General features: G+C 35.6%; 3 protein-coding genes across 5 annotated transcripts; 1 reads left to right on the forward strand and 2 right to left on the reverse strand.

Annotated features, from left to right (window-relative positions):
* Nucleotides 1-1,221: 1,221 nt before the first annotated feature.
* LOC110868211 (sucrose synthase 7) lies at nt 1,222-6,720 on the forward strand. The gene is made up of 14 exons (XM_022117322.2): nt 1,222-1,447; nt 1,538-1,670; nt 2,395-2,549; nt 2,932-3,124; nt 3,433-3,551; nt 3,620-3,836; nt 3,905-4,000; nt 4,398-4,571; nt 4,647-4,763; nt 4,850-5,016; nt 5,100-5,324; nt 5,447-6,013; nt 6,147-6,285; nt 6,378-6,720. Exons 1-14 carry the CDS (start codon nt 1,371-1,373, stop codon nt 6,636-6,638), a joined length of 2,640 nt encoding a protein of 879 aa, XP_021973014.1. The 5' UTR covers nt 1,222-1,370; the 3' UTR covers nt 6,639-6,720.
* Nucleotides 6,636-10,822, reverse strand: LOC110868212 (E3 ubiquitin-protein ligase MBR1). 2 transcript variants are annotated; one of them, XM_022117323.2, is made up of 7 exons: nt 10,755-10,822; nt 10,597-10,663; nt 9,200-9,791; nt 8,837-8,887; nt 8,101-8,190; nt 7,865-8,029; nt 6,636-6,943 (listed from the first exon to the last, which is right to left on the reverse strand). In XM_022117323.2, exons 3-7 carry the CDS (start codon nt 9,764-9,766, stop codon nt 6,815-6,817), a joined length of 1,002 nt encoding a protein of 333 aa, XP_021973015.1. In that variant the 5' UTR covers nt 9,767-9,791; nt 10,597-10,663; nt 10,755-10,822; the 3' UTR covers nt 6,636-6,814. The 2 variants fall into 2 exon arrangements, with proteins under 2 accessions (XP_021973015.1, XP_021973016.1); XM_022117324.2 differs by lacking the exons at nt 10,597-10,663; nt 10,755-10,822 and adding an exon at nt 10,477-10,585.
* Nucleotides 10,823-12,846: 2,024 nt separating this feature from the next.
* LOC110868213 (squamosa promoter-binding-like protein 7) lies at nt 12,847-23,930 on the reverse strand. 2 transcript variants are annotated; one of them, XM_022117325.2, is made up of 10 exons: nt 23,082-23,930; nt 18,614-18,762; nt 16,763-16,974; nt 16,508-16,582; nt 16,318-16,425; nt 16,083-16,200; nt 15,732-15,867; nt 15,133-15,283; nt 14,003-14,503; nt 12,847-13,249 (listed from the first exon to the last, which is right to left on the reverse strand). In XM_022117325.2, exons 1-10 carry the CDS (start codon nt 23,630-23,632, stop codon nt 12,992-12,994), a joined length of 2,259 nt encoding a protein of 752 aa, XP_021973017.1. In that variant the 5' UTR covers nt 23,633-23,930; the 3' UTR covers nt 12,847-12,991. The 2 variants fall into 2 exon arrangements, with proteins under 2 accessions (XP_021973017.1, XP_035831571.1); XM_035975678.1 differs by having other exon boundaries at nt 14,003-14,128; nt 23,082-23,862.
* Between the last annotated feature and the right edge of the window lie 793 nt (nt 23,931-24,723).

Below are 24,723 nucleotides of genomic sequence, written 5' to 3' on the forward strand. Positions count from 1 at the left end.
TCAATAAACAAGATAATCTAAGCATGAATCAAGCTGTAATCAAGTCCGAATCATCGAATTCCGCCTTTGATTCTGATTAAAACTCTTCTGATCGACTCGTTTAGGTCGTACAACGATCCTACAATAAGTCTCGGTTTCGCATGTAAACACGTATTTGATGAACGATTACATGTAACATAAGTATGGATCGAACATCATTTATATAAATACAATTTTCCATTATGATTAAAGTCTCGGATCACAAGATTGGAAATGAAACACGATTACAAGTTGCTGAAAATAGAAATGCGAATACAACTTTCTAAATATGGAAAGTACAAACATGCGGAGCGTTACACTTCAGACGCTTCATTACTAAGTTTAGATGACTCATTTGGTTATCAGTCACTCCTCAGCTGCTAACATTCTTCTTGGAGTTTCTTTTCAACACTTACATTCAAAATGGAGTAACACCGAGTATAGGGTTCGGTTCGAAATTCACAGATCCCCATATAATTTAAAACGAATTGTTTTGTTCGAGTAAAGATCAACTTCAAATATTTGAAATACGAATCCAAATGTGTTATTTAAGTTTCGCTTTGTTCAACTTTTCAGGTTTTCAAGTTATAAAATTTCAAATACACCGATGCGGCGTGCTTTTTTATCTCCGTGATATAAATTTTATTTAAAATCGAGGAAGTACAAATCCAACATTAACAATATTATCTTTTTGTTTCACGATGGTGCGTTATGTGAACCGATCTCTTTTAGTTCTGTTATTTTATCTAGTTTTAGCAATTGACTTCTAGCTTACTGGTATCAGTGTGGGTAACGTTGAGGGTTTGTGTTTTTATACTTAACATTGGTTTGGAATTAATAATAAGCTTGAAGAATGTGTGTTACACGTTTTTTTTTTTTAAGTTGAGTTTTAAGCATACTTACACACAGGGAAATGCTATACATATTTTGTTACCTTTGAATATGTTTTATATAACTTTCAATCTTAAATATATATAAAAATAATACTTTTCTTCCTATCAATGATTTTCAGGATGAAGCATCAAGATTTGATTTACGACAAAATCACATATTCTTTTCCTTAGTACAAGTCAAATGTTTTTTTGGCCCACATACTTGACCAAAGAATGTTCTTTCTCCCCTCACAAACCATCTCTAGTCTTGCCATCAAAGTTTTATATTACAAAGTTCCCTATAAAACCAGTTTTTGGCCGATACTCATTGTCATCTTGTCTTGTTTACCATTTTCGGAATAGGACGGTCCGGGTTAGGCTATTGTAACATATATTAAAAACGTCATATTAAAAAAGCAAACCGATCAACTCACGTAAGTTGTTGTTCTCGCGATATATATTCAATTCACTAAGTCTTTCATGGATTTCGGAATAGCAGCAAGTTTGGTCGATGCATTGAAGCAAAACCGGTACCATGCCAGGAGATGCTTCGAGCGGTATGTCAAATTGTGTAACAAAATCATTAAAAATTCATTTTTCTTATGTTTTATCTATTTGAAATAACTGTTTTTTTTTTTCTTTCAAAGTTTTACATCACGTGGAAAAAGAATGGTGAAGCCTCAAGAATTGATGAACATCATTGAAAAAACCATTGACGACAAGCTTGAAAGAACAAAGGTTTTGGAGGGTTCCCTGGGACAAATCTTAAGTTCCACACAGGTTATTACTGTTTAAATTTATAATATTTAACAAAATTTAATTAATTAGACAAACATTATATTGTTTTAATCATGTTATTTATAACATCAAATTATTATTATTATTATTATTATTATTATTATTATTATTATTATTATTATTGTTATTATTATTATTATTATTATTATTATTATTATTATTATTATTATTATTATTATTATTATTATTATTATTATTATTATTATTATTATTATTATTATCAACCAAAAGTAACTTTTTTACAGGCTACAATGACCACTCAAATTTAGTTGTGAAACTATTTTATAAATGTTAAAAAGAAACTTATCTAAACGAAAAATACGTGAGTCATGGTTTAGTGGGAAAAAAAATCACATTTAACCTGAAGTAAGTGGCAATAGATAAGAAAACAATCACATCATTAATTACTAAGCTTCACAAAAGTTCCATTTAAGTCAATCGGAAAAAAAAAAAAAAAAAAAAAAAAAAAAAAAAAAAAAAAACAATCACTACTAACCAAGTTTTATTTATATTGCCTTTATGTCACTTTTAATTTTAAAAACTACATTTAGACAAAACTTGCTGAACACATTTATGTCACTTTTAATTTTAAAAACTATTAACATTTAGAACTTATTATTATTTCATAATTTTATCTGTTATTAGTAATAATATTATTATTATTATTTAACGATATTCATGGATATATGTGGTGAAATACATGCAGGAGGCAATCGTAATTCCACCATATGTTGTTTTAGGATTGAGGGCAAATCCAGGACAATGGGCATACGTTAAGGTCAATGCTGATGACGTCACTGTTCAATCTCTTACACCTTCTCAATATTTGAAGTTCAAAGAATCCATCTACGATCAAGAATGGTAACGAGTCGTATTTTACTAGCATAATGTTAAAAAGGGTTTGGCTAAACGCACCCCACCCCTGTATATCAAACATAAACCGGCTCCCTCCCCCCCCCCCCCCTCAAAAAAAAATGTGAGTGGGATATTACATTATAGGTTTTTAACGAGAGAAGACCAACTAAGTGTGTGAGAGGGGAGTTAAAAAAAATTGACTTGGTCTTCTTGAATACGCGTTAAACCGTGTTGTGTTCGGTTCCAGACACAATTTGTGGGTTTGAACTACCAACCCACGACACGAGCATAACCTGTTTAGCACCTTAAATTGTTTTGTTTTTAATGATCTTTGTGTACCAAGTGAACTACAACATTGTTTACAAGCTAAAAAGAATTTCATAAGCAGGGCAAAAGACGAAAATGCCCTAGAACTCGATTTCGGAGCATTCGATTTTGGCACACCGCGCCTTATTCTCCCTTCATCTATCGGCAATGGACTCGGATACATTTCGAAGTTCATGACTTCAAGAATCGGTGGTGATCTAGAAAACGCAAAGCCTTTGCTTGACCATTTGCTAGCTCTAAATTATCATGGCGAGGTAAACGTCATGATCATCATATACTGAATTATGTTGATTCGGGTTATGTTTTATCTATAACATATATAAATAAAACGGTCAAAATGGGCGGTTTGATAGAGTATATTTAACCTTCTAAATCATTTATAATCACATTTGTCACTAAATTATTATAATGAATGTAAACATTTTTGAAAAAAGTATTATCTGACCAGCCCGTAAAAAAAAAAAAAAAAAAAAAAAAAAAAAAAAAAAAACCTACCCTTTTTGACCCAACCCGGCGCACATCTTTGAAGTTTGATGTATATGGACATGTTTTTCTTTTGCAGAAGCTTATGATCAATGAGACAATAGATACAGTTTCAAAGCTCCAGAAAGCATTGATTGTTGCTGATGTCTACTTATCTGCACACCCGAAAGACGAGCAATATAGTACCTTAGAGCCCAAGTAATCGATAAACCGAACCTTTTCTTTACATCATCATGAACTTGACTAAATGTGTTTGCAAATTATAGGCTTAAAGAATGGGGATTCGAGAAAGGATGGGGAGATAACGCTGAAAGAGTTAAGGAGACGATGAAAATGCTTTCGGAGATTCTTCAAGCTCCCGATCCAACTAACATGGAATTGTTCTTTAGCAGACTTCCTTTCATATTCAACATCGTCATCTTTTCTATTCACGGTTACTTTGGACAGTCTGATGTTCTTGGATTACCGGACACCGGAGGCCAGGTGACTAACTTTGGTCAAATGCAGCGTTGACCAACATGATTCAAGACATTAATCTAATTTATGTGCAGGTTGTTTACATTCTTGATCAAGTGAAAGCACTAGAGGAAGAGATCTTGCTGAGAATAAAGCAGCAAGGACTGAATGCAAAGCCTCGGATTCTTGTGGTATGTTTCAAATAGGGGTGGCGCTTTACGACCCTAAACATGACCCGCACCCGACACGAAAATATTTGGGTTGGCATATCTAACCTGTTGTTTAAATAACGGGTTGACCTATTTAACTCGTTTAGTTAAACATATTGACCCACTAACCCATTTTTCACAACCCACCAACCCGATTAACACGTTTTCAACTTGATTATTACCCGCCAACCCATTTGACACAATTTGAGAAGTGGGTTAAACGGGTTGTGGTCGGATTTTAAGTGAGTACTGGTATAGAGCCGATGAATAGAAATATGGGTCATGTTCAGGTTGAATAATGCAACACGATTGACACCCCCGAAACAAGATTCGTGATTTTTTGAGTTTTGAAAAATTCTAAATGACTATAAATATGCAGGTGAGTCGACTCATTCCCGATGCGCAAGGAACAAAGTGTAATGAAGAGATGGAACCAATCTTGAACACTATGCACTCACACATCCTTCGGGTTCCTTTTAGAACCTTGAAAGGCGTTGTCCCTCAATGGGTTTCACGGTTTGACATCTACCCATATCTCGAAAGATTCTCAAAGGCAAGACCGCGTGTTTGGGATTTTGTTTTCATAAAATAGGCGGGTCAAGTTTTGATACGTTCATATGTTCTTTAGGATGCTGCAACTAAAATCCTAGAGGTAATGGAGTGTAAACCAGATCTTATACTTGGGAACTACACAGATGGAAACATTGTGGCATCTCTTACGGCCAAAAAGTTCGGAGTAACACAGGTTTTTTATAATTTGTTAAAGTTTAAATTTCTTATACGCGTTATTAAGTTCTTCGAGTCACAGTTTTTGGTTAAATTAAACCTCAGGGAACGATTGCACACGCGTTGGAGAAGACCAAGTACGAAGATTCGGACCTTAACTGGAAAAAGTTTGAAAAAAAGTATCATTTTTCTTGTCAATTCACTGCGGATTTGATCTCGATGAATGCTGCAGATTTCATAATCACAAGCACTTGTCAAGAAATTGTGGGAAGGTTAGATGTCTGAAAACCGAGATTGTTTGTAAGAAAATTGAATTAATCTGATCGGGTTTGGGCTCGTTTTTGTTCAAATGTAGTAAGCAAAGGCCCGGACAATATGAGACCCATGCGGCATTTAGTATGCCTGGACTATGTAGAGTTGTGTCGGGCATCAATGTATTCGATCCAAAGTTCAACATAGCTTCACCTGGTGCAGAACAATCGGTTTATTTTCCGTACACGGAGACGGAGAAACGGTTAACGTCTTTTCATCCCGCGATCAAAGAACTACTTTACAACGAAAAAGACAACGACGAGCATATGTAAGTGTTATTCTTAGATGTAGCAAGTTGGGCGGGTCAGACGAGTAGAATAACTTGTCTAAACGGGTTGACCCGTTTTCTTTTAGCTTTTATCTTACCTATTTCACGTGTTTGTTGAATAGGGGATATCTGGCGGATGTAACCAAGCCGATTATATTCTCAATGGCCAGGCTAGATACGGTGAAAAACATAACAGGATTAACCGAGTGGTACGGGAAGAACAAACGGCTCAGAAGTCTTGTAAACTTGGTTGTCGTTGCGGGGTTCTTCGATCCATCAAAATCTAAAGACCGAGAAGAGATGGCGGAAATCAAGAAAATGCATCAACTAATCGAGAAATACAAACTAAAGGGTCAGATGAGATGGATAGCGGCTCAAAACGATAGGACACGCAACGGAGAATTGTATCGTTGTATTGCTGACACAAAGGGAGCCTTTGTGCAGCCCGCATTGTATGAAGCTTTCGGGCTGACGGTTATCGAAGCCATGAATTGTGGTCTCCCAACTTTTGCAACCAACCAAGGAGGGCCCGCAGAGATTGTAGTTGACGGGGTTTCTGGATTTCATATTAATCCCAATAACGGAGATGAATCAAGCAACAAGATTGCTGACTTCTTCACGAAATGCAAAGTTGACGCCGAGTATTGGGACCGGATGTCACAAGCTGGACTTCAACGTATTTACCAGTGGTAAGTCGTAGCTACGACCTAGAGGTGTTTATATAGACAAAACCAGATCAATCGAAATGGTTCTGTATCGGTCTGATTCTGGTTTGGTCCACATTTATCTTCGAATTGGACTAAAAAGTTATCGTTTTTTCAGCTACACGTGGAAGATGTATGCTAACAAAGCGTTGAACATGGGGTCGATGTACGGTTTCTGGAGGCAACTAAACAAAGAGAATAAGCAAGCGAAGCAGCGATACATCGATATCTTGTATAACTTACAATTCAAGAAGCTGGTGAGTTATTTCCCGACACTACGTGTTGATGACTATACATAGCTTTCAATATGATAATTACGTCTTAAACACTATTCATCGTTCTTTTACAGGCAAAAACCATCGAAATCCCTGATTTCGTGACTCCTCAACATCAAGAAGGAGCCGAAACCAAACCAACAACGTCACCGCTTGCAGAACCAGTGCAAAAGGAAACCGGACTTCTTCCGATGGAGTTGACCAAGCGGAGTCAACCGAGATATATACAAGACGGGTCGACTCTGATGAGCAATGCAAGAAAACCACTGATTGTTCTTGTTTCTGTGTTAATAGTTGCATATGCATCTAGAAACTTGTATAGGTATTTCAAATAGAGCATTGTGATGCAAATATGTAATTGTAACAATAAAAATATCCATAAATAAAACATTAATCCAGGATTATAGTCTTTTCAAACCATATATGTATGTATGTACAAGTAAAAGAAAAGGACGATTTTGTACAGTCGAAGTAGAACGTGCACCCGTATTATACAAATTTGTGACGAGTCTTATGGTTGAGCCGATGCCTTGCAAACGGGGCACCAGTTCTTTAACCGCAGCCACTGGTAAATGCACGCAGCATGGTAGCCATGGTTACATCCCATGCTTCCTAGCTCATCTCCTGGTATAAATTCTTCCTGAAAAGACATGAAATCAGCTTATAAAGCTTTCGATTAAGGAATAACGTGTTTTGTCGAGGATTTACATATATGCAAATATACAAAAAGGGTATTCAGATATATGTGTTTTAGAACTTAGTATACGATTATAGCAATTAGAATCCCGATTAATTAAGTGATTACTAATAAATTGGCCAAAAACAACATTCTTAAGTATTGTTAAAATCAGTGTTGTAAAAACCGTGACTAGTCGGTGATTAATCGCTAGTCAGCCAGTAACCGAGTAATTTTTCGTTAATCAGTCCAGTAATCGCTAGTCGGGCCTAGTCAGACCTAGTCGGCCAGCCAAAAATCGGCGATTCCGGCAAAAAACCTGTGTATTCCGGCCAAAACCTCTGAATTCCGGCCAGTTTCCAACCAAACCATGTGAATTCCAACAATTAATCTTGTATATTAAAAAAATGAGTTGAGTAAGAGTTAAAACCTAGCTACTTAAAATATTTACCTATAAAATGTGTATATGTATACATAAAACTGAAAACTACATATAAAAAACCCGATCCGAGTAATCCCGAGTAGTCGCTAGTCCCCACCGCACCGGCCGACTAGCGAGTTTACAACCTTGGTTAAAATATTTAAATTTGAAATATAGCAATAGTTATCAATAGTTAGAATATGTTTCATTATTTTTTTATTTATGATTTTTTTTTTCAATCAAAAGAAAGAGGCAAAGGTCTTCATAATACGATAAATATAATCTGGTATGAATTTGATTCAAAACTGATTTAGATCGTCGTATAATCAGATAATACAATAATCTGTTTGGTAACACGTACCCAAACACCCCCTAAATACGCCTATATTGATATTAGGAATGATAAAAGGCGAATATAACAGCATAAGTATGTAAAACTTTTAATAAAAATGACAAGAAATTACCTGACAAATACTGCATTTTGTGTCATCCAAACACCAATTGCCTCTCATTCTACAATCCTTTACATGCAATGATTTGTATACACTGATATTAACGCATTTTGATAACTCCTCTTCGGATAATGCAGTGCTCACTACACCGATTTCATCCTCTAGAGCTAGTAGTTCCTATAAGCAAAAGTCAAATATGCAACACCAGAAGTCAAATATTGACTATTAAATTGACCAAACAGACCAACCTCATAGGACATGTTATCGATGTCGAGTCTCATGCCCCTATATTGATCATAGAAACTGAAACCACCAAGAAATGAATTTCCCAAAAATTGCTGCAGATGGAGAAATACAAGTTAGTCACTAAAGTTGGCAAATTTGACTCGTGTATGCATAGTTGTCAATAGCGACCGCTATAGCGCGCTATGTAGCGAAGCGACCAAGTGTTGCTATTTGGGTCATAGCGACCAATAGCGTGAAAAGCGACAGTTTTTTTTTTTTTTTTTTTTTATGTAAATAGCAATTAGATATAGCTATAAAATAGCTGGATTTATAGGTTTTTGTTAAATATACATGTAAAATAGCATATATACCAAGGTATTATGATATAATATACATTTCAAAATTCTTTTTCTAGTGCATCGCTATATATAAAATAGTGGTCGCTATTCGCTATGTAGCATATAGGTCCCTTGGAGCTATTTTTCGCTATTCGCTATTAACAACTATGCGTGTATGGGTAGATTAGTCAATTTTGACACATTTAAATCGGCAAAGTTTGTTAACATGAAAAACATACGAAGCAGGTAGAAAGTCACCCTAACTATATTCAACATGTACAAAACCGAATAAATTATTTTATTTAAAATAACTCAGATTATTATTGTAATAATTTAGGTTTTATAACGATATATAACACATTACCATTTTATAAATTCAATAAGAACATAAAAAAATGTTTTGTTGTTTTTTTTAAACTACCTCAAATGATAACCCTTCTTCTTGATCAATCCTCTCAAGTGCAAGTAATACCTTCACGCCACAACACAAAAAAAATTACAGGTTGATCATAAATAAAGAAAAAAAAGGTTACCAGTCTAAGATTGTGGCAATTCAACCCATTTACTTATTAAAGCCGACCCGGGTAAGTTTCATCTCTAAATGAAAAAGAATTTTTAAAAAGAAAATGGTCAAATGTGTCAAACGGGTTGAAAGATTCCAAAATAGTATTTTTGTTTAACGCATAAACCCTCCAATATTGTTTTCCAAAAAAAGGTGTATAATTAAATAAACCCGCCCGGTCCACCTAACTAGAACCCATGTGTATATAACAAACAGTTTTACATTTGCAATAGAATCCACATTATCGGTAAGCACATGAGTAGATTGAATTGGAGATGGATTATTCCCGTGAGCATCGGCAGGCCTTCGAGTCCTTACTGAAGAACTACCACCCCTTCCTCTAGCAGATGAGCTCGTTTCCCCTTCGTTTGACCTCTTTTTGACTATATTACTCCTCCTTCCACGGTCAAACGACCCACTTTGACCATCTTGGTTTGCAAGACCAGGTCTTTGACCATAAACTTTCCTTACCCTTGTATTAGACGATGACTCCACTTCATCTTCCCTCCTAACTGGTTTAGAAATCAACACACCTCTGTTTGACTCGGTTTGACTTTGACCATCTCGAGCTTTTGACTTAAGTTTGGCACGACTAAGCTCGTTTTCTTTCACCTTGGTGACTTTTTGAGGATGATTTGCGTGGTTAAGTCTGCCACTGCATCCAATTCTATTGCAGTATTGAACAACTTCTTCATCTCGAGAACTAGCAATCTTTCGTGCAGCAGAACTTGATTTCTTTTTAGGGGCAGCATTCAAGCCAACAGATCTCTTTCCAGAATATATATCCATATTGATTACGTCCCACGTCTGTTATCTGTCACGAAAGTTTTCTTGTAAAAGGTCAAGCGTGTTTTATAAAAAAAGGGGGGGGGGGGGGGTACATGAAAGATAGCACATCATATCTATACGACGTATTGATGTTATACGGGCATATAGTCTTAGATAGACGTGATGCCTAGATTGATGTTACACAGCCGTTTAAATTAATACATGCCCGTTTACACTTTTTTAAAGGGTATTTATTAGTATAAACAGCAAAAAAGAGTGATACGAGCCGTATAGCCTTTGTTAGTGGTGTGCTCTGTCACATAAGTCGCTTCTGATCACACGCGTCATATAATTCACAAGAACACCAACTCATGCGACCCGATAAACATTATGGCCCATATGAAAACTTTGTAAAACACCCATACAACCCTTCATATGGCCCGCATGACGTGACAGTTACGCGCTTATAATCTTATCCTTTTTAAAAGCCTGATCAAATCACAATAAACATACGAGGGCAACAAAAAATAAATAAATAAATAAATCCGACCATGAATTTATCATATAAGCAGTACATGAAACAAGAATCCAATCAATCAAAAATAACACCACAAAATACACAATCAAATCACCCCATGTTTCAGTCACCATAAAAGATGAACCACTGATCAGCGAAACCCCAAAAGAATTCATAACAAATAAATAGACTAGTTTTGCAATTAATTATATACCGGAGAAAAACGAAAATCATATGATCAACAAAACCCAGCAACTGTTCCAATCAAAAGATAGATGAACAACAATAAGCGGTGAAGATGATGCTAATTAAGGGTTTGTGTAGCTTAGCTTACCAAAAGGATTGTTGATGATGATGATGATGATGATGAAGGGGAATATGATTATTATTAATAATATTATCTGGAAAGAAAGAAAGAAAGTTATTTATGGTGGGATAGAGACGCAAAGTAATCAAGGGAAGTAAGAAACAAAAAGCAAGCAGCTCAAATACCGGCAAGTCGCACTCGGATTGGTCAAAGTCCTCGGCCGCCTTTCGTGGGGTGGTTTACTACCAAATCAACTATATTGATTGTTGCTGTTCAAAAAAAAAACTATATTGATTGTTGCAACCCTTTGTCAAATTCATATTTCACATCATAGAATCATAGTAATATATTAATAGTTATGAGTTATCAATTATTTTTTTTTATTTTTTAAGTAAACGAATGCTTTATAGTTGGCTTTGTGGTCTATACTCAATTGAGGTCATTTACTTTTTCGTGTCCTTGTTTAAAGTGGTTTTTTTATCATTATGCTTTAATACTTTATTTATACAAGTTCGAATACTTTACATGTAACATCTCGATATAAATTTTAATATAATTTCCTAGAAAGTTGATTTTTTATATGCACTTTTCTATAAAATGATAGCTTTATAAAATTATAGCATATAGGATAAGGATCATTACATAACGCTAATTATTGCGAGAACAAAAAGAACAACTCCAAATCACTAAATTTTTGGATTTAAGGTTCATATTTCTTAAATTTTATGTTTCTTACATTCATATGTGTATCATATATACATTAAAAAATCATATATTTTTTCCCATACATAGTCTACATACATGTAGGTAATTTAACACATAACCTACATGTGTGTAGGTTATTTAAAAACTGAAGATTTTTCATATTGTCTTTTAAATTCTAGTGTGATAAACAATAAATCTTACATTTATAACATTTTCATTTAATTTTTAAGTTTTTAGGATTGAAAAAATGAGTGATTCATTTTGTTTTGCGTGTTCTCGCAACATTTAGTGTTCTGCATAGAATCTTCCCCATAGCATATGTATATATATGCTTCGGTTCAATTAAGAACCATCACGAGTTGTAAAAGAAGGAATATGAGGTCCAGGAGACAACGTCGGCTCAGGTTCGTCGTAGTCTAGACGGATCCTCACTCACTTGTCCCTTTCTCTACTCACATACTGGTTGAGGAGAGACCTTAACTCAAGGAAATTGTTGGCGACCCCTTCCGGGGTAAGTTCAACATGTGACGGGGCAATAGTGACACCAACATTAGGGGAAGGGACCCCTGATCTGGACGGAGTAGGTGTACTGAAAGTCAGGAACTCAGGAGTACCTCCCGGTGTCGAGAAAGAAACAGGTGTAGTTGCATGGGCTTGACTAGCACCTGGAGTAGAAGTGTTAGGAACTTGATTCACTTCTCCAGGAGATCCACTTTCTGACATAAGCTACACTACTAGGCCTTTTGGAGAAAAATAGTGGCGTAGCCCCACGGTGGGCGCCAACTTGTTGATACAACAAATAATAGACCAAGGATAGTAGTTGGGCTGGCTAGGCAAAAGGGTTGAAGGGTTCAACTTTGCCTAACGCAGGTCGTGGGGTCCCCCCACGTTTGCAAGACGTGAAAGGAGGTTCACTAGTTTGTTCTTGTTATTTGTTGTGAATCCTCCTCTGAAATGTGTTCAGATTCGGATGAAGGAGCAAACAGAATGTGTGTGTTGAATATGAAAGGAGGTATCTTGCAAGGAGCAAGTACTGATGATGTATGGCCAGAGATTTCGAGAAATCAGAGCTGGCTCGGAATGTCCCAGGAAGTAAATGAAGTGTCAAATATATAGGAGAAGACATCTCCCAAAGAGGAATGCATTTAACTAGTGACCCTGCTTGCAGTGAGGGGCTTACTTTTTCGGGGGTTAAAGCCTTTTGACCCCTGGATAATAGAATGTGTTCTATGAACCCGCGTTGCTTTTGCGGCTGGCGAGTTGGTGGAGATGTAACTATTTACTATTCTCTCATCGCTTTACTTCACCTCCTCAGTTTTTCAACCTTTGAACCATTTAACCCTTTGAGCACTTATGTATTTGTCATTTTATTTTGTCTTGTGCTACCCCCGTCATCAATATCCAATGTACGAATGCCTCAACTCTGAGCCAATTGAAGAAATTCATTAAAACGAGATGCTAAATATCTTGCTATAATATGTTTTGTACAACCCATTTTAGCACAACTATTCCACATTCGGTATTGCAACCGAATGCATTTCTTTCACTAGATTAGTGTCGTGTGATCATCTCAAACCAGCAACAAACGATGAACGAATTTCAACAAAAATATACAAGCCAAACAATTTCCACTAACTCGATTCTGTCGTTAATCTAACATACAACAGCCAATTTACAAACTTTAGCTTGTACAAGTCAAAGATCTATAAATGAAAGACTAGTTATCATCAAATAAGCACCTGTGAATATTTATAGCAATTGCAGCAGCTTTGTGAGGGTGGAAAACAACTGCACAAATACCAAAACATACAGTGACCGAAGCAACTGCAAGAATGAGAAGGCGGAGCGTAAAAAATCTGGTGGTTTTATAGTTAAACATGCGGTTTGAGGGTTTCTTTGGTTGTTCCTTATAGGGTGTAACATTCATAACACAGTCAGCATTTAAGAGTCCAACCTTTTCACTTTCTTCATGAACCTGTGCATTTTGAAACATAAGTCAAAGTCACTTAAAAATTTCAGGCATTAGAAGGATAGCTATCAATCATGTATGGTTGAATAGTTAAACCCGAACCCAAACCCGAACCAACATAGTTATTCGTGTCAACTGTCAAATACATCAAGTAAAAATCATGTATCCTGAACACGACCCGTAATAACTAAACGATTCAAGTGGGTTGACGAGTTGTGATCAAGTTGTTAACCCGCTAAACACAATGTTGGGTCGACCTATACAACTACGCGAGTTGACGTGTCGACCCAAACACAACCCATTTAATTAAGCACGTCAACCTGAACACGAAAACCTAACAACTTCAACATGCAATATTCACATTTTTTTTCCAAAACACAAATCCAAACACCTCCCTTTATATCGTTTTATAGTAAAATGCCATTTTCGTCCCTGAGGTTTGACCACTTTTGCAACGTTCATCCATAAAGGGCCATTTTCATCCAAAAAGTTTGAAATCTTGCCAGTTTTATCCCTGAGGGCCAAATTTCGAAGGACTCAAATGCCAAATTTCGAAGGACTCGAAATAAATTGCCAAACTCAAGGATGAAAATGGCAAATAGAACGCAAACTGAAGGACTCAAATGCACAAAAAAGTCTTTTCGGATGGAACAAGCAAAAATGACTAAGCCTCATGTACGATTATGGCATTTTACTCTTATCATTTATATTGTAGGAATTAAATAGCATCAATCATCTTCATGAGAACAGTTTCCGTACCTGATTAACGGTTGAGATGAAGGGATCATCATCATTATTTAGCAAGATATCACTTGGATGCAGCCCATGGTTTACTGTTTTCTCCAATCGTTGATTCAACACTTCAGTAGCACGATTCACAGTCCCCTGAAGCAATGTTCTATCAGTTTCAACAATATCACCATTTTCTATGATTCTCATCTTCAGCGAATCTAACACTCTCTTCAAAACTGTGGTGGACTCGTATTCAATTAGAAAATTAAGTAAAAAATTGAATCTTTGGAGCTGTGATGACATGGTGGCACGCTCCATATCTTGTACGATTGGCTGTTTGAGTAACCATGCCATATCTACAAGCACTTCAGAGAACTTGTTAACAGCAACCTCACAAGAACTAGATTCTGAGTCGTTTGAACGGAGAGTTGAATAATATTTTGTCTGCATTATTTTAATCTCAGAACATATTTCTTTGTCCGCAATAAGAATTGGAATAAAATTGGACAGTCCAGATTCATTCTCGACCTACAAATTGATTAAAGAAGTTAAAATTTGTTACCCTATTTGTCCCAAACACGCTACCCAACATATCCGCTATGTAGTTAACATCCCCGATATATCATCGTCTCATCGACATATCGGTTATCGGTCCCCTGGTGAGATATCGGTGCAAAATATCGATACCGATATTATTGGCGATAGTGACCGATATTGGACCAATATATCACCGATTTTCCTGATATCAGTACTTTTCTTCTTATTTCTACCATTCGTCTTTCTTCTTTTTTTTTGGGATTAGTGTTTTAAGTCTTAATTGTTAATGTTTTAAGCTTTAATCAGTTCCTACTTGCTACAATTGTTAGTGTTTTGCAAATTGCAAAAGGTTAATTTGTTAATGGTAGGAGACTATACTGAAATGTTAAGTGTTAAATTGCTATATATATAAATTCAGCATGATATTAAAATTACCGATATCGCACCGCGCTTACCGATATCTAAAATATCGGTCCTTGACCGATATCCGATAGTTTACCCCTTTAGCTGCTTAGCATATCTGATTTTGCCACCCGTAACTTAGTACTCAACAAGTAGCAAAACCTTTCAATATATTTTTACCTTTAAAAAGTAAATAAACAATAGAATCTGAAGCAAACCTCAATAAAAGCAGGGCCAAAAACATCCATTTCAGAATGAGGGACACGTATATTCAGAAGCTGATGATCCAAGTTTGTTGAAGAGGTGTTGCACGATGGTGAAACGCGCACATCATTTGTCATATACTTACCAGCAAATGACACTAAAAACCTGCATTTGTCATGTATAATCATCATTACACATGGATTACAGACTGTAGAGAATGGTATAATATTTCAAAAGGGGAAAGGGGGTTTCAGTCAAAAGTACTGATAATGGTAGGTGATTTCTATGTAGTTAATGCGGTAAAATATCAGATATCGGTCAAGGACCGATATTTGAGATATAGGTTATCTCGGTGAGATATCGGTAATTTTAATATAATGCAAAATTCACATATATAGCAATTTAACAATAATAATTCAGTGATATATCGGTAATATATCGGTTATATCTGTCAAATATCAGTCAATATCGCCGATAATATCGGTACCGATATTTTACTAGGGGACCGATATCTCACCGATATTAACTGCATAGGGTGATTTATACAACACCACCATTGGATATATATAGCTCGCTGAAATTGTGCTTAAATAAAGCAATTCAGAAAGAATACCTAAGCCTAGGCTGAAGCAAATTACTTCCACATGCGAGAAACTCTATGGGTTTGCCTGCTTCAAAACATGTAGGTTGAACATAATGAAGCCTTGGGGATTTGCCCCCCACTTTAATCTCTATCACGGATTTTCCACCTGCATATATTGAAGGAATTTGTACTTGGTCAATGAACTTGTATAAGTACTAGTATATTAGTCTATGTCTTTTTTGTTCATGGCCTATAAGCCCAATATAGATTTTCCTAAAGTTATTTCCTATATACTAAGGGTTCCTCCTCCACTCAAATATTCCTTTCACATTACATAATGGAAGAAAAATTGTGATAGATGAAAAATTAAATTCAACAAACCTTTCATGACACTATAGATAGTGTTGTTTAGATTAACAAAAAATGTGTCTCGTCCAGATAGCAAGCTTCTTGGTGATGCCAGGAGGTCATGTATGCATACAACTGGATCTTCATCCAACTGTTCAAAAATTTACAGTAAGTTAGATAATGTAGATGAAGCTTACAGTACAGGAATTCACACACAAAAGCTGAATATGAAACAGATATATATATATATAAAATAAAGAGGCATCACCTTCAACCACATAAACCTTGGCATTGCAATAAAAATGGTCAAGATTGTGCATCCGGGACGAACATATCCTTCCAGCTCCACAGGCATGCTGGCCAACCATTGAAATATCTGTAAAAGCATATATTTATATCACACCTCATATGGAGATACAAATCCTTAAACTGCTAGTAAATAGTAATCGTTATAGTACTTGATGTCGGAGTCTACGAGGGAACTCTGCTGGATTCCAATCATAAAGCTTAAATGAGATCCGACCAGTTGTGCACTACAGAGAAATATATATCATCAATACACATAGTATGTGAGTGGAGAAAAATCATATAAACGTAAGTATAAAATTATAAAAACAAGTGTCTAAGGTGACAACTTGAACCTATTTACTTACGAAATATATAACTCAAAGAAACCAGGTCAAACAAGTCAAAGATGGAATAATATAACCTACCATAGATGAGAAATCAGTCTTGTCATCACCATAAGACGGAGAATGAGTAGTTTTTTCTTTCTCTTCATCAGTTTGAGTTTCACCAGATGCAGCTAAAGACGGAATGCTATCACTCTGGATGTTTTGGGCAATAATGGCAAGCGAATTATGGTCTCCGCCTGCTAAGGATGATTTCTCACCTGCAGCAGTTTCACCACTTGTGGATTTCCCACCTACACCATAAAAGTGAAAAAGTAAAATCCCACTCATGTTAACTTATTTTGTAACGCTAAGTGCTACACAAGTTTTAAAAAAAAAACTGCATTATAATAAGGTTTAGAATGTGTGTTTTAATAGTGATTATGTAATACCGAATAATCAAAACTCAATATTCAGTTGTATAAAAACAGACCGTGGAAAAATAGTGTTAGTGATTATGTAATACTGAATATGGTAAGGTTTAGAATGTGTGTTTTAATAACTCAATATTCAGTTGTATAAAAACAGACCATGGAAAAATCGTGTTAGTGATTATGTAATACTGAATAATCGAAACTCAATATTCAGTTGTATAAAAACAGACCGTGGAAGAATTGTGTTTGAATGTGTTGTTGGAGGTTGTAACTAGCAAAAAATTGATAAATGCAATGGCCAAAAAGACATTTATATGAACAAAAAGAGAAGTTTTGTGCGATGAGAGTAACAATCTCACAAATTAAATTAAAAGATGAGATAAAGATGCAATTGTATATTTCAGTTAGATACATAATTTTGTTGTAGTTGGTATAAATTAGGGACAAATACGTAATTTTAGTTTACTCTTAGATAATCTGTTTTGTTGCATAATATGTTTAGCGAAAATCGTAGTCAAAGGCTCCGCTTAAGTACTAGCCGGAGACTAGAAAGACCCACATGTATGTAATCTGTTGATATCTCATGTGATATGTATCCAGGAAGCCCAGGTCCAGATCATGTGGGGCTTTGTAATGGGTCAAAGGAGTTGTTGGCAAAGTGGGGTAGTGGGTAACAGGGTAGCTGAAGTTTAGGAGCAGTTTTTATCTACTTACGTTTATTAATATTTTATAATCTAGTTTTTAGAGTAGTCGATGTTTATTCTATAAAAATTAGGGTTCTTAAACCTTGTATTTGGAGACCTAATCCTTCTCGAATTGGGTTATCTATCTTGTTTTTTGTTCTTGTTTCAATCAAATCTGAATTTCAGATTCTATCATCATGCAACAGCTATCTTGTACTATTTGGCAACCTAAACACTCTTCAAATCTTGAGCACACTCTAATACGCGACTACAAATATCTATTATTTTGCTTCATATCTGATACTCTTTTTTGGTCTACCAAAATCCAAACACTATAATTGACAATCGGGACTTCTACCAAACCGCAAACCCAAACACCTTTTCAGTATGGATGCTGATTTCCTCCGACATTTAATTAAAAATTCCAATTTCCTTTTTCATTTAATATTTATTTCTTTATATGGTGGAAGGCATAGTTGCAAATAGCGATAATGTACCTATATGCTACATAACGAATCGCGATAAATAGCGATACACTAGAAAAAAACTGTATGTATATTATATCAAAATACCATGGTATATACACTATTTTACATGTATATTTAACAAAAACCTAAAATCCAACTATTTTATATCTATATTAAATCGCTATTTATATTTAAAAAAAAAAAAAAAAAAAACTTAAATCCCGCTATTTATGGCTACATACCCTGTGGCGATCTTCAACCTATAAGCAACGCTATTCGCTATAGCTACCGCTATTGACAACTATGGTGGAAGGTGAGAGAATGCCATCTTAAAACCAAAAAGAAAACAAATATAGTTGATCATGTCACCTTTTCCAGCTTCATCATCATAAACTGCTGTTAAATGTGGTCCAGATGCCTTGGAATCTGTGGATTTTCTTCTACGCCTGTTATTATGCCGTTCTAATTTTCTTCTGCAGCTACGTTTACCTTCGTCAAAATCTGACAGCACATGAAACCTACAAGATCCTCACTTTATCAGTATACATTTTAATATATAGGTTCTTACACTTGCAACAAACTTGGACTAATCTTCAGTGTTTTTAACACAATAGTAGACAATTCTTATTTATGTGGTCCAGTTTCTTATACCATAAACTGTCTCCAGCTTCTCTTATTCTTGTTTCTGATTTCAGTAGCATCTAACCTACTAAATACATCCGACTCTGTCCCTGATTACCTGATTGTTTAGGAGTGGATAATTAATTTTCAACAATCAGTGTTATACCAGTGCAACAAAACTGGCTATCTAAAGGTAAAACAAACTAACTACCCTTCTTTCAACCTAAACTGAGGGACTTCACGAAATGTCTATTTCTCAAGAAGCTCCAATCTAATGGTTTAGTAAACTTTTCCCCCTAAGGAACAGTGACAATCGCTGTTGTTGATGCCATGGTACTAGGGCTGCAAACGAACTGAACTTTCAGCGAACAGTTCATAAACCGTTCGGTGGGAAGTTCGTTTGTGTTCATTCGCTTAATAAATGAACGAACCCGAACAAAAAATTTCGTTCGTTTAGTTAAATGAACGAACATGAATAGAGCCACGTTCGTTCATTTATGTTCGTGAACGTTCGGTAATGTGTTTGTTTGTTTGTGTTCATTTGTATTCATTCGTGTTCGTTTGTGACCGTTTGTGTTTAGGGTTTTTAAATTTATATATATATATATATTAATAATTAATAATATATATATATATAGGATTAGGTTCAAACGTGAACAAAATCCCAAGAGTGAACTGCGTGAACTGATCTGGGCCCTTGATTTTTATGATCTTGAGATTAAAGTGAGTGGCATGATGGTAATTATTTAGTTAATTTTTTCCATTTAATTAAATACAAAAAGGGTATATGTGTAATTTTCATCTTAAATTGATTTGCATAAATCATGTTCTCTCATAAATCAAGTAAACACTATCCTCTTCATTATTTGGTAAAACCCTACCCAAAAACTCCCAGCCGACCCTTGTTCTCTCCCTCGTTCTCTTCTCCGGCTCCAGCAACCGGAGCAACACCGGCCACCTTCATCACCCTGATATCCGGCCGCACTCCCACACACCGAAACCACGACCGATTGATCCATTTTTGTCTCTCCATCTCGATGATGAAACAGAGTGCCGCCGATCTGATGTTTATCGTCGGCGATGTGATGCTTATCGCCGGCCGATCTGATGTTTATCGCCGATCGGATGTTTATCACCGGCCGATCTGAGATGAGAGAGAGAAAAAGGGGGTCGCGCGGCGGCGGCGGCAACTGATGGCGACGTACACGGTTCTGTGAGAATCAACATCAACAGCAGCCAAGATAATCTTCTTGAAAAGGTATTTGCTTTTCAAGAACTGGGTTCTAATCTATCTCTGATTATTTGTGTGTAACTGTTCTATTTTGTAACCCATTTTTTTTCCGGCAAAACTGGTTTCTTAACCGGAGAGAAGGAAGGTTTCATGAAGAAAAGAAAGAAGATAAGGTAATAGAATATTTTAAAAAATTGAGCTTATGTTGAATCTCTCTCTATATTGTCAATCTAATCAAACTGACAAAGTAATAACTTTTAACTTTTATTTTTTTTTTTTATTCCTTTAAGGTTTTGTTAATTGATTTTTTTACTTATTTTGTTAAAATGGTTTAACCTGTTTGCTAATATAATAATAGAATTATTCCTATTTCTTTTAGTTTGCAAGATTTTTTGTATCGTTAATTGTATACATCATTTTAATTGAACTAAAGAATTTCATTTGTCATAGTTGAAAAATACTTAAAGGAACATTCAGATTCCATACGTTCAATATCAGTTAAAATATTAGTTATATGATTGAGAAAAACAGAATTACTAGTAAACTCAATAATGAAGTTTTTAATTTCATAAGAAAAAGCCATTGCAAATGTTGAAAAACAATTTATACGGGTTTCATGACATGTTATTCGGAGAGTCGTTTAATATAATTATGTAAACTCGTGTACTGAAAAAAAAAATTATTACGACCCCCCGGTAAAAAAGTTCTGCTTCCGCCACTGTACACATGTGTATTCTGATTTTGCTCTGTTTTTAATGCGATGTACACATGTGTATTCTGATTTTGCTATAGTTTTAACGCGATGTACACATGTGTATTCTGATTTTGCTCTGTTTTTAATGCGATGTACACATGTGTATTCTGATTTTAACGCGATGTACACATGTGTATAGCGTCTGTTTTTGTGATATCTCAGAATTTTGTGTGTATTGAATGTGTAAGGTTGTTGATGTACACTTGTGAATTATACAAAGTATTATTTGCTGAGTTTTTTTGTGCTATTATAGGAGATGTCGTTAACGAGAAAAGTGGTGATGGAAGGTCGATAAGGATGATTCACGTATGAGGTCGATAAGGATGATTCACATATGTTTGTTTGCTTGGTCGATAAGGATGATTCAACATACAACGTGATGAATAGTTGTAAAAGATTATGTTTTTTGTTTTTTCGATTATGTTGGGTTTATTTTTTCTTCGAAACTGGAACTTGTAATTATATGTTTTTTTGTTTGGTTTGGAAAACATTATGGAACTTGTAATTTGTTAAATATAAAATAGTTTACAGGTATTGTTTCTATGTATGTATTATGTAGCTAATTACACATATGTACGATGCTGAGTACACATGTGTACTATTCTATGTATATCCAAGTACACATGTGTACACCGTTGAAATATGAAGGTTACGTGAATCTTAAAAATCAAAATTTGAATTCTGGTGATGAAATCTGAAATAAAAATTAAAATTGAAATCTGGTGATTTGTTGTTTGTTTTGATAATTATCTTATTAATAAATAAAACATAATGTGGATAATAAATTTAAAATAGGAAAGATGTAACTTAATTCAATTATTAAAATAATGATTTAAATCTAATTTTTTATATAATTACAATCCTACCCTTAACAACTAAAAAGGAAATCAAGGGTCCAGATCTGTTCACGCAGTTCACTCTTGGGAGGTTGTTCACGCTGGAACCCTATATATATATATATATATATATATATATATATATATATATTTATTTTATAATTTATTACCCAAGGTCCCAAACAAACAAACAAACAAAGGAAACTACAAACCCAGGCAGAAACCCTAAGCATTTGTTTATTTTACATCAGCAATTACTAATGTTTGTGAGAGTGTTAAACACGTGAGTGTCTCTCCGGGTCGATTGCATCGGTTACTTATGTTTATCAGAGTTAAGTTAAGTGCTTAAGTATGTTTTAGGTTGGTATATTTTGGGCGGATCTACTTAGTGTCTTTGATGCCGATCATATTAAAAAATTAATATATGTCCGTTTGTGTTTTTTATGTTCATTAATGTTCGTTTATGTTCATGAACACTTGTTTGTGTTCGTGTGTGTTCATGAACGTTCGTTTGTGTTCGGTACCTAAAATTAACAAACGAACAAGTTCATTTCCTTAATGAACAAACACGAACATAAAATCATGTTCGGTAAGCGTTCGTGAACACATGTATATCCTTAACAAATAAGGATATACATGGTACCGATAAGAAAAAAATAAGCTATTATAAACCTTAGAGACTAGGACCCAAAACCGAATATTTGTTAGCATAGGTGGCTATAGAGCTTTGAAAGACCAAGCCTGAAACCCAACGATGTGCAGGTTATAGCTTACAAGCCAGTATCCCTTAGTTTTTTTTTTTTTTTTTTTTTTGCTATGATGATTTTGGTAATTATAATTTCACATCCTACTACGCTGCCATCATTCAAACCAGTATTCTTCATCTAATTAACAACAAAAAAAACAATGAGAAAACCTACACACGGTCACATTCACACTCACACACTAGTAAATCAGTTTCTTCTATGTGCGGGAGGGGCCTTATATGTGCTACAGTTCTAACAAGTGAACAACCATACCCAGTAAATCCCACATATAGCAAAGCTATTGGTAGGGTCTGGGGAGTGATATGCAGGGCAGGCAAACCTTACCTCTTTCCCTAGGGATAGAGCGGCTGCTTCCGGAGAGACCCCCCGGCACCCTACAACATCTGAAAGTATCTGCTAATAATCATAGTATCTGTCTTACTTGGTGACAAACATCATGATTAATGTTGTATCAATTCAAACTCATATAGAACAAATCACATTCATCATTATGTAGCTCACACTTATTTACTATCCTAAAAAGTTTTAAGTAATTCTTGTTATAACATTATTATCTACGTTCCGAATGGTTGCATAGCAAACAACACGCTAATGAAATAAATAGACGACAACGGAGAGCCGAACTTACTTCCCACACTGCTGACAATACCTCTTACTCTCCCCATCAATCACCACACTACCCGCATAAGCACACCGAAGACAAACCCGATGCCGTTTATGATACCCTTTCAGCTCACTAATATCCGTCTCACAACCCGAAACCTGACACCTGGAACCACCACTCGACTTCCTAACCGTAACCGCCCTCTTCTTCTTCTTACTCGCCGCCTCCTCCTCCTCCTCCGCCGCCAGCTGTGCATCAAGCTCAGGACACGCACAAGGTACCCTTCCCGCCAAAAAATTAGGGCACGCCATTCTCGGATCCCGTTTTCGAACCCTAGCGTTCGTGTTCGAAGTCGATATGACCGGAAACGAATCGGTTAGTGGTTGTAGCGGTTGATCATCGATCGGATAGAGATCCGGAGATGTTGAGATTAGCGGAGATAGATCGGTAGGAAAGGGGAGATGATCGTCGACGTTGAAATCGAGAAACTGACTCCAGTCCCAAATTGAAGTGGAGGAGTCATCGATTGAGTCCATGGTGAAAGGCGGAGGAGATGGTGGTGGAGGATTATGCATTTGATTTGGGGATTTTGGGAGATAAATTGGTGGCGGTTGAGTTGCGTAGAATGGAATGGTGAAAGGAACAGGTTAGGTTAGCTGCTACGGGAATTTAGGAATTGCTGGTGGTAGTGGTGGTGGTCCATGGTGGCAGAGGTGTCGTGGTTAGGGTTACCGGAGAGTTGCAATCAAGTATAAGAATATCATATCATATCATAATGAGAATACAAATGTCAACAATGCAACAAGATTGGAGGATGATGAATTTTTAATTCATTAACAATACATCATTTGAGTATTATATTATATTTATTATAAAAAGTACCAACATGTGGAATAATGTGTTTGAAAAATATATGAATTAGGATTTGGTGGATGACCATCCATAGATGTGGTGAATAGAGTGCACTTTTCGTCCGTATTCACGGACGATTCGTTGACATTCTGACGATTCGTTGATGTTCTGTAAGTGAGGAGACATTTATTTCGTAAGAGGATGGAAAGAGAGGAATGACAATGATAGAACTAGGAATTTTTTCATGAGGTCGATATATTTTGATGTTCGGATATCTATCAAAATTGGTTTATTGTTGGGTCAAATCATTGAAATTTTTTAGCAAGTTGAGTCTGGTCATGGAACTTTTTCCAACGGAATTGAATTGGCTACCAAAATATATTCCATGCATAAAAACTTTTACTTGTCTTGAAAGATAAACATGTATTTGAAAACTTTTACTTGTCTTGAAAGATAAACATGTATTTGAAAACTTGATAAACACGGTTATGATAAACCAGTTTTGAAATGTCATGAACATGATAAAAGAGTCCTTGGGTAATCTATTGTTGTCTAGCTAGGATCTACACAAATGATATAGTTACCATGAGTCGTATAACCAAACCCAACGTTATTGGCCCGAAACCAATGTGAATATGTCATGTATAATGGAAGAAAGACATTCAATTCAATTTGATCTCACCCAATTATCTTATTAACTACCATATTTAATACCTTGTTCCTTCCTAAAATCACATACCGATTCCCACGTCGGAGGTTGGTCATAGACACACCCCCAGGCTCTCCGTGACAAGTGTTTGAATTTATAGGGTTC

Source organism: Helianthus annuus, chromosome 7, assembly GCF_002127325.2.
Source record: "Helianthus annuus cultivar XRQ/B chromosome 7, HanXRQr2.0-SUNRISE, whole genome shotgun sequence".
NCBI classification, from domain to species: Eukaryota; Viridiplantae; Streptophyta; class Magnoliopsida; order Asterales; family Asteraceae; genus Helianthus; species Helianthus annuus.

Bases quoted from the DNA above. Each gene is read 5' to 3' on its own strand.
- LOC110868211 (XM_022117322.2), top strand. From the start codon at position 1,371: ATGGATTTCGGAATAGCAGCAAGTTTGGTCGATGCATTGAAGCAAAAC. The intron at 2,550-2,931 runs GTAACGAGTCGT...TTTCATAAGCAG, and splicing joins TCCATCTACGATCAAGAATG to GGCAAAAGACGAAAATGCCC. The intron at 4,001-4,397 runs GTATGTTTCAAA...ATAAATATGCAG, and splicing joins CAAAGCCTCGGATTCTTGTG to GTGAGTCGACTCATTCCCGA.
- LOC110868212 (XM_022117323.2), bottom strand. From the start codon at position 9,766: ATGGATATATATTCTGGAAAGAGATCTGTTGGCTTGAATGCTGCCCCT. The intron at 8,191-8,836 runs GTAGTTTAAAAA...CTCCATCTGCAG, and splicing joins AAGAAGGGTTATCATTTGAG to CAATTTTTGGGAAATTCATT. The intron at 8,030-8,100 runs GTTGGTCTGTTT...TTTTGCTTATAG, and splicing joins TCGATAACATGTCCTATGAG to GAACTACTAGCTCTAGAGGA.
- LOC110868213 (XM_022117325.2), bottom strand. From the start codon at position 23,632: ATGCATAATCCTCCACCACCATCTCCTCCGCCTTTCACCATGGACTCA. The intron at 16,975-18,613 runs GTGACATGATCA...TTTATGGTGTAG, and splicing joins TGATGATGAAGCTGGAAAAG to GTGGGAAATCCACAAGTGGT. The intron at 15,284-15,731 runs GTATTCTTTCTG...TGACAAATGCAG, and splicing joins TTGCTTCAGCCTAGGCTTAG to GTTTTTAGTGTCATTTGCTG.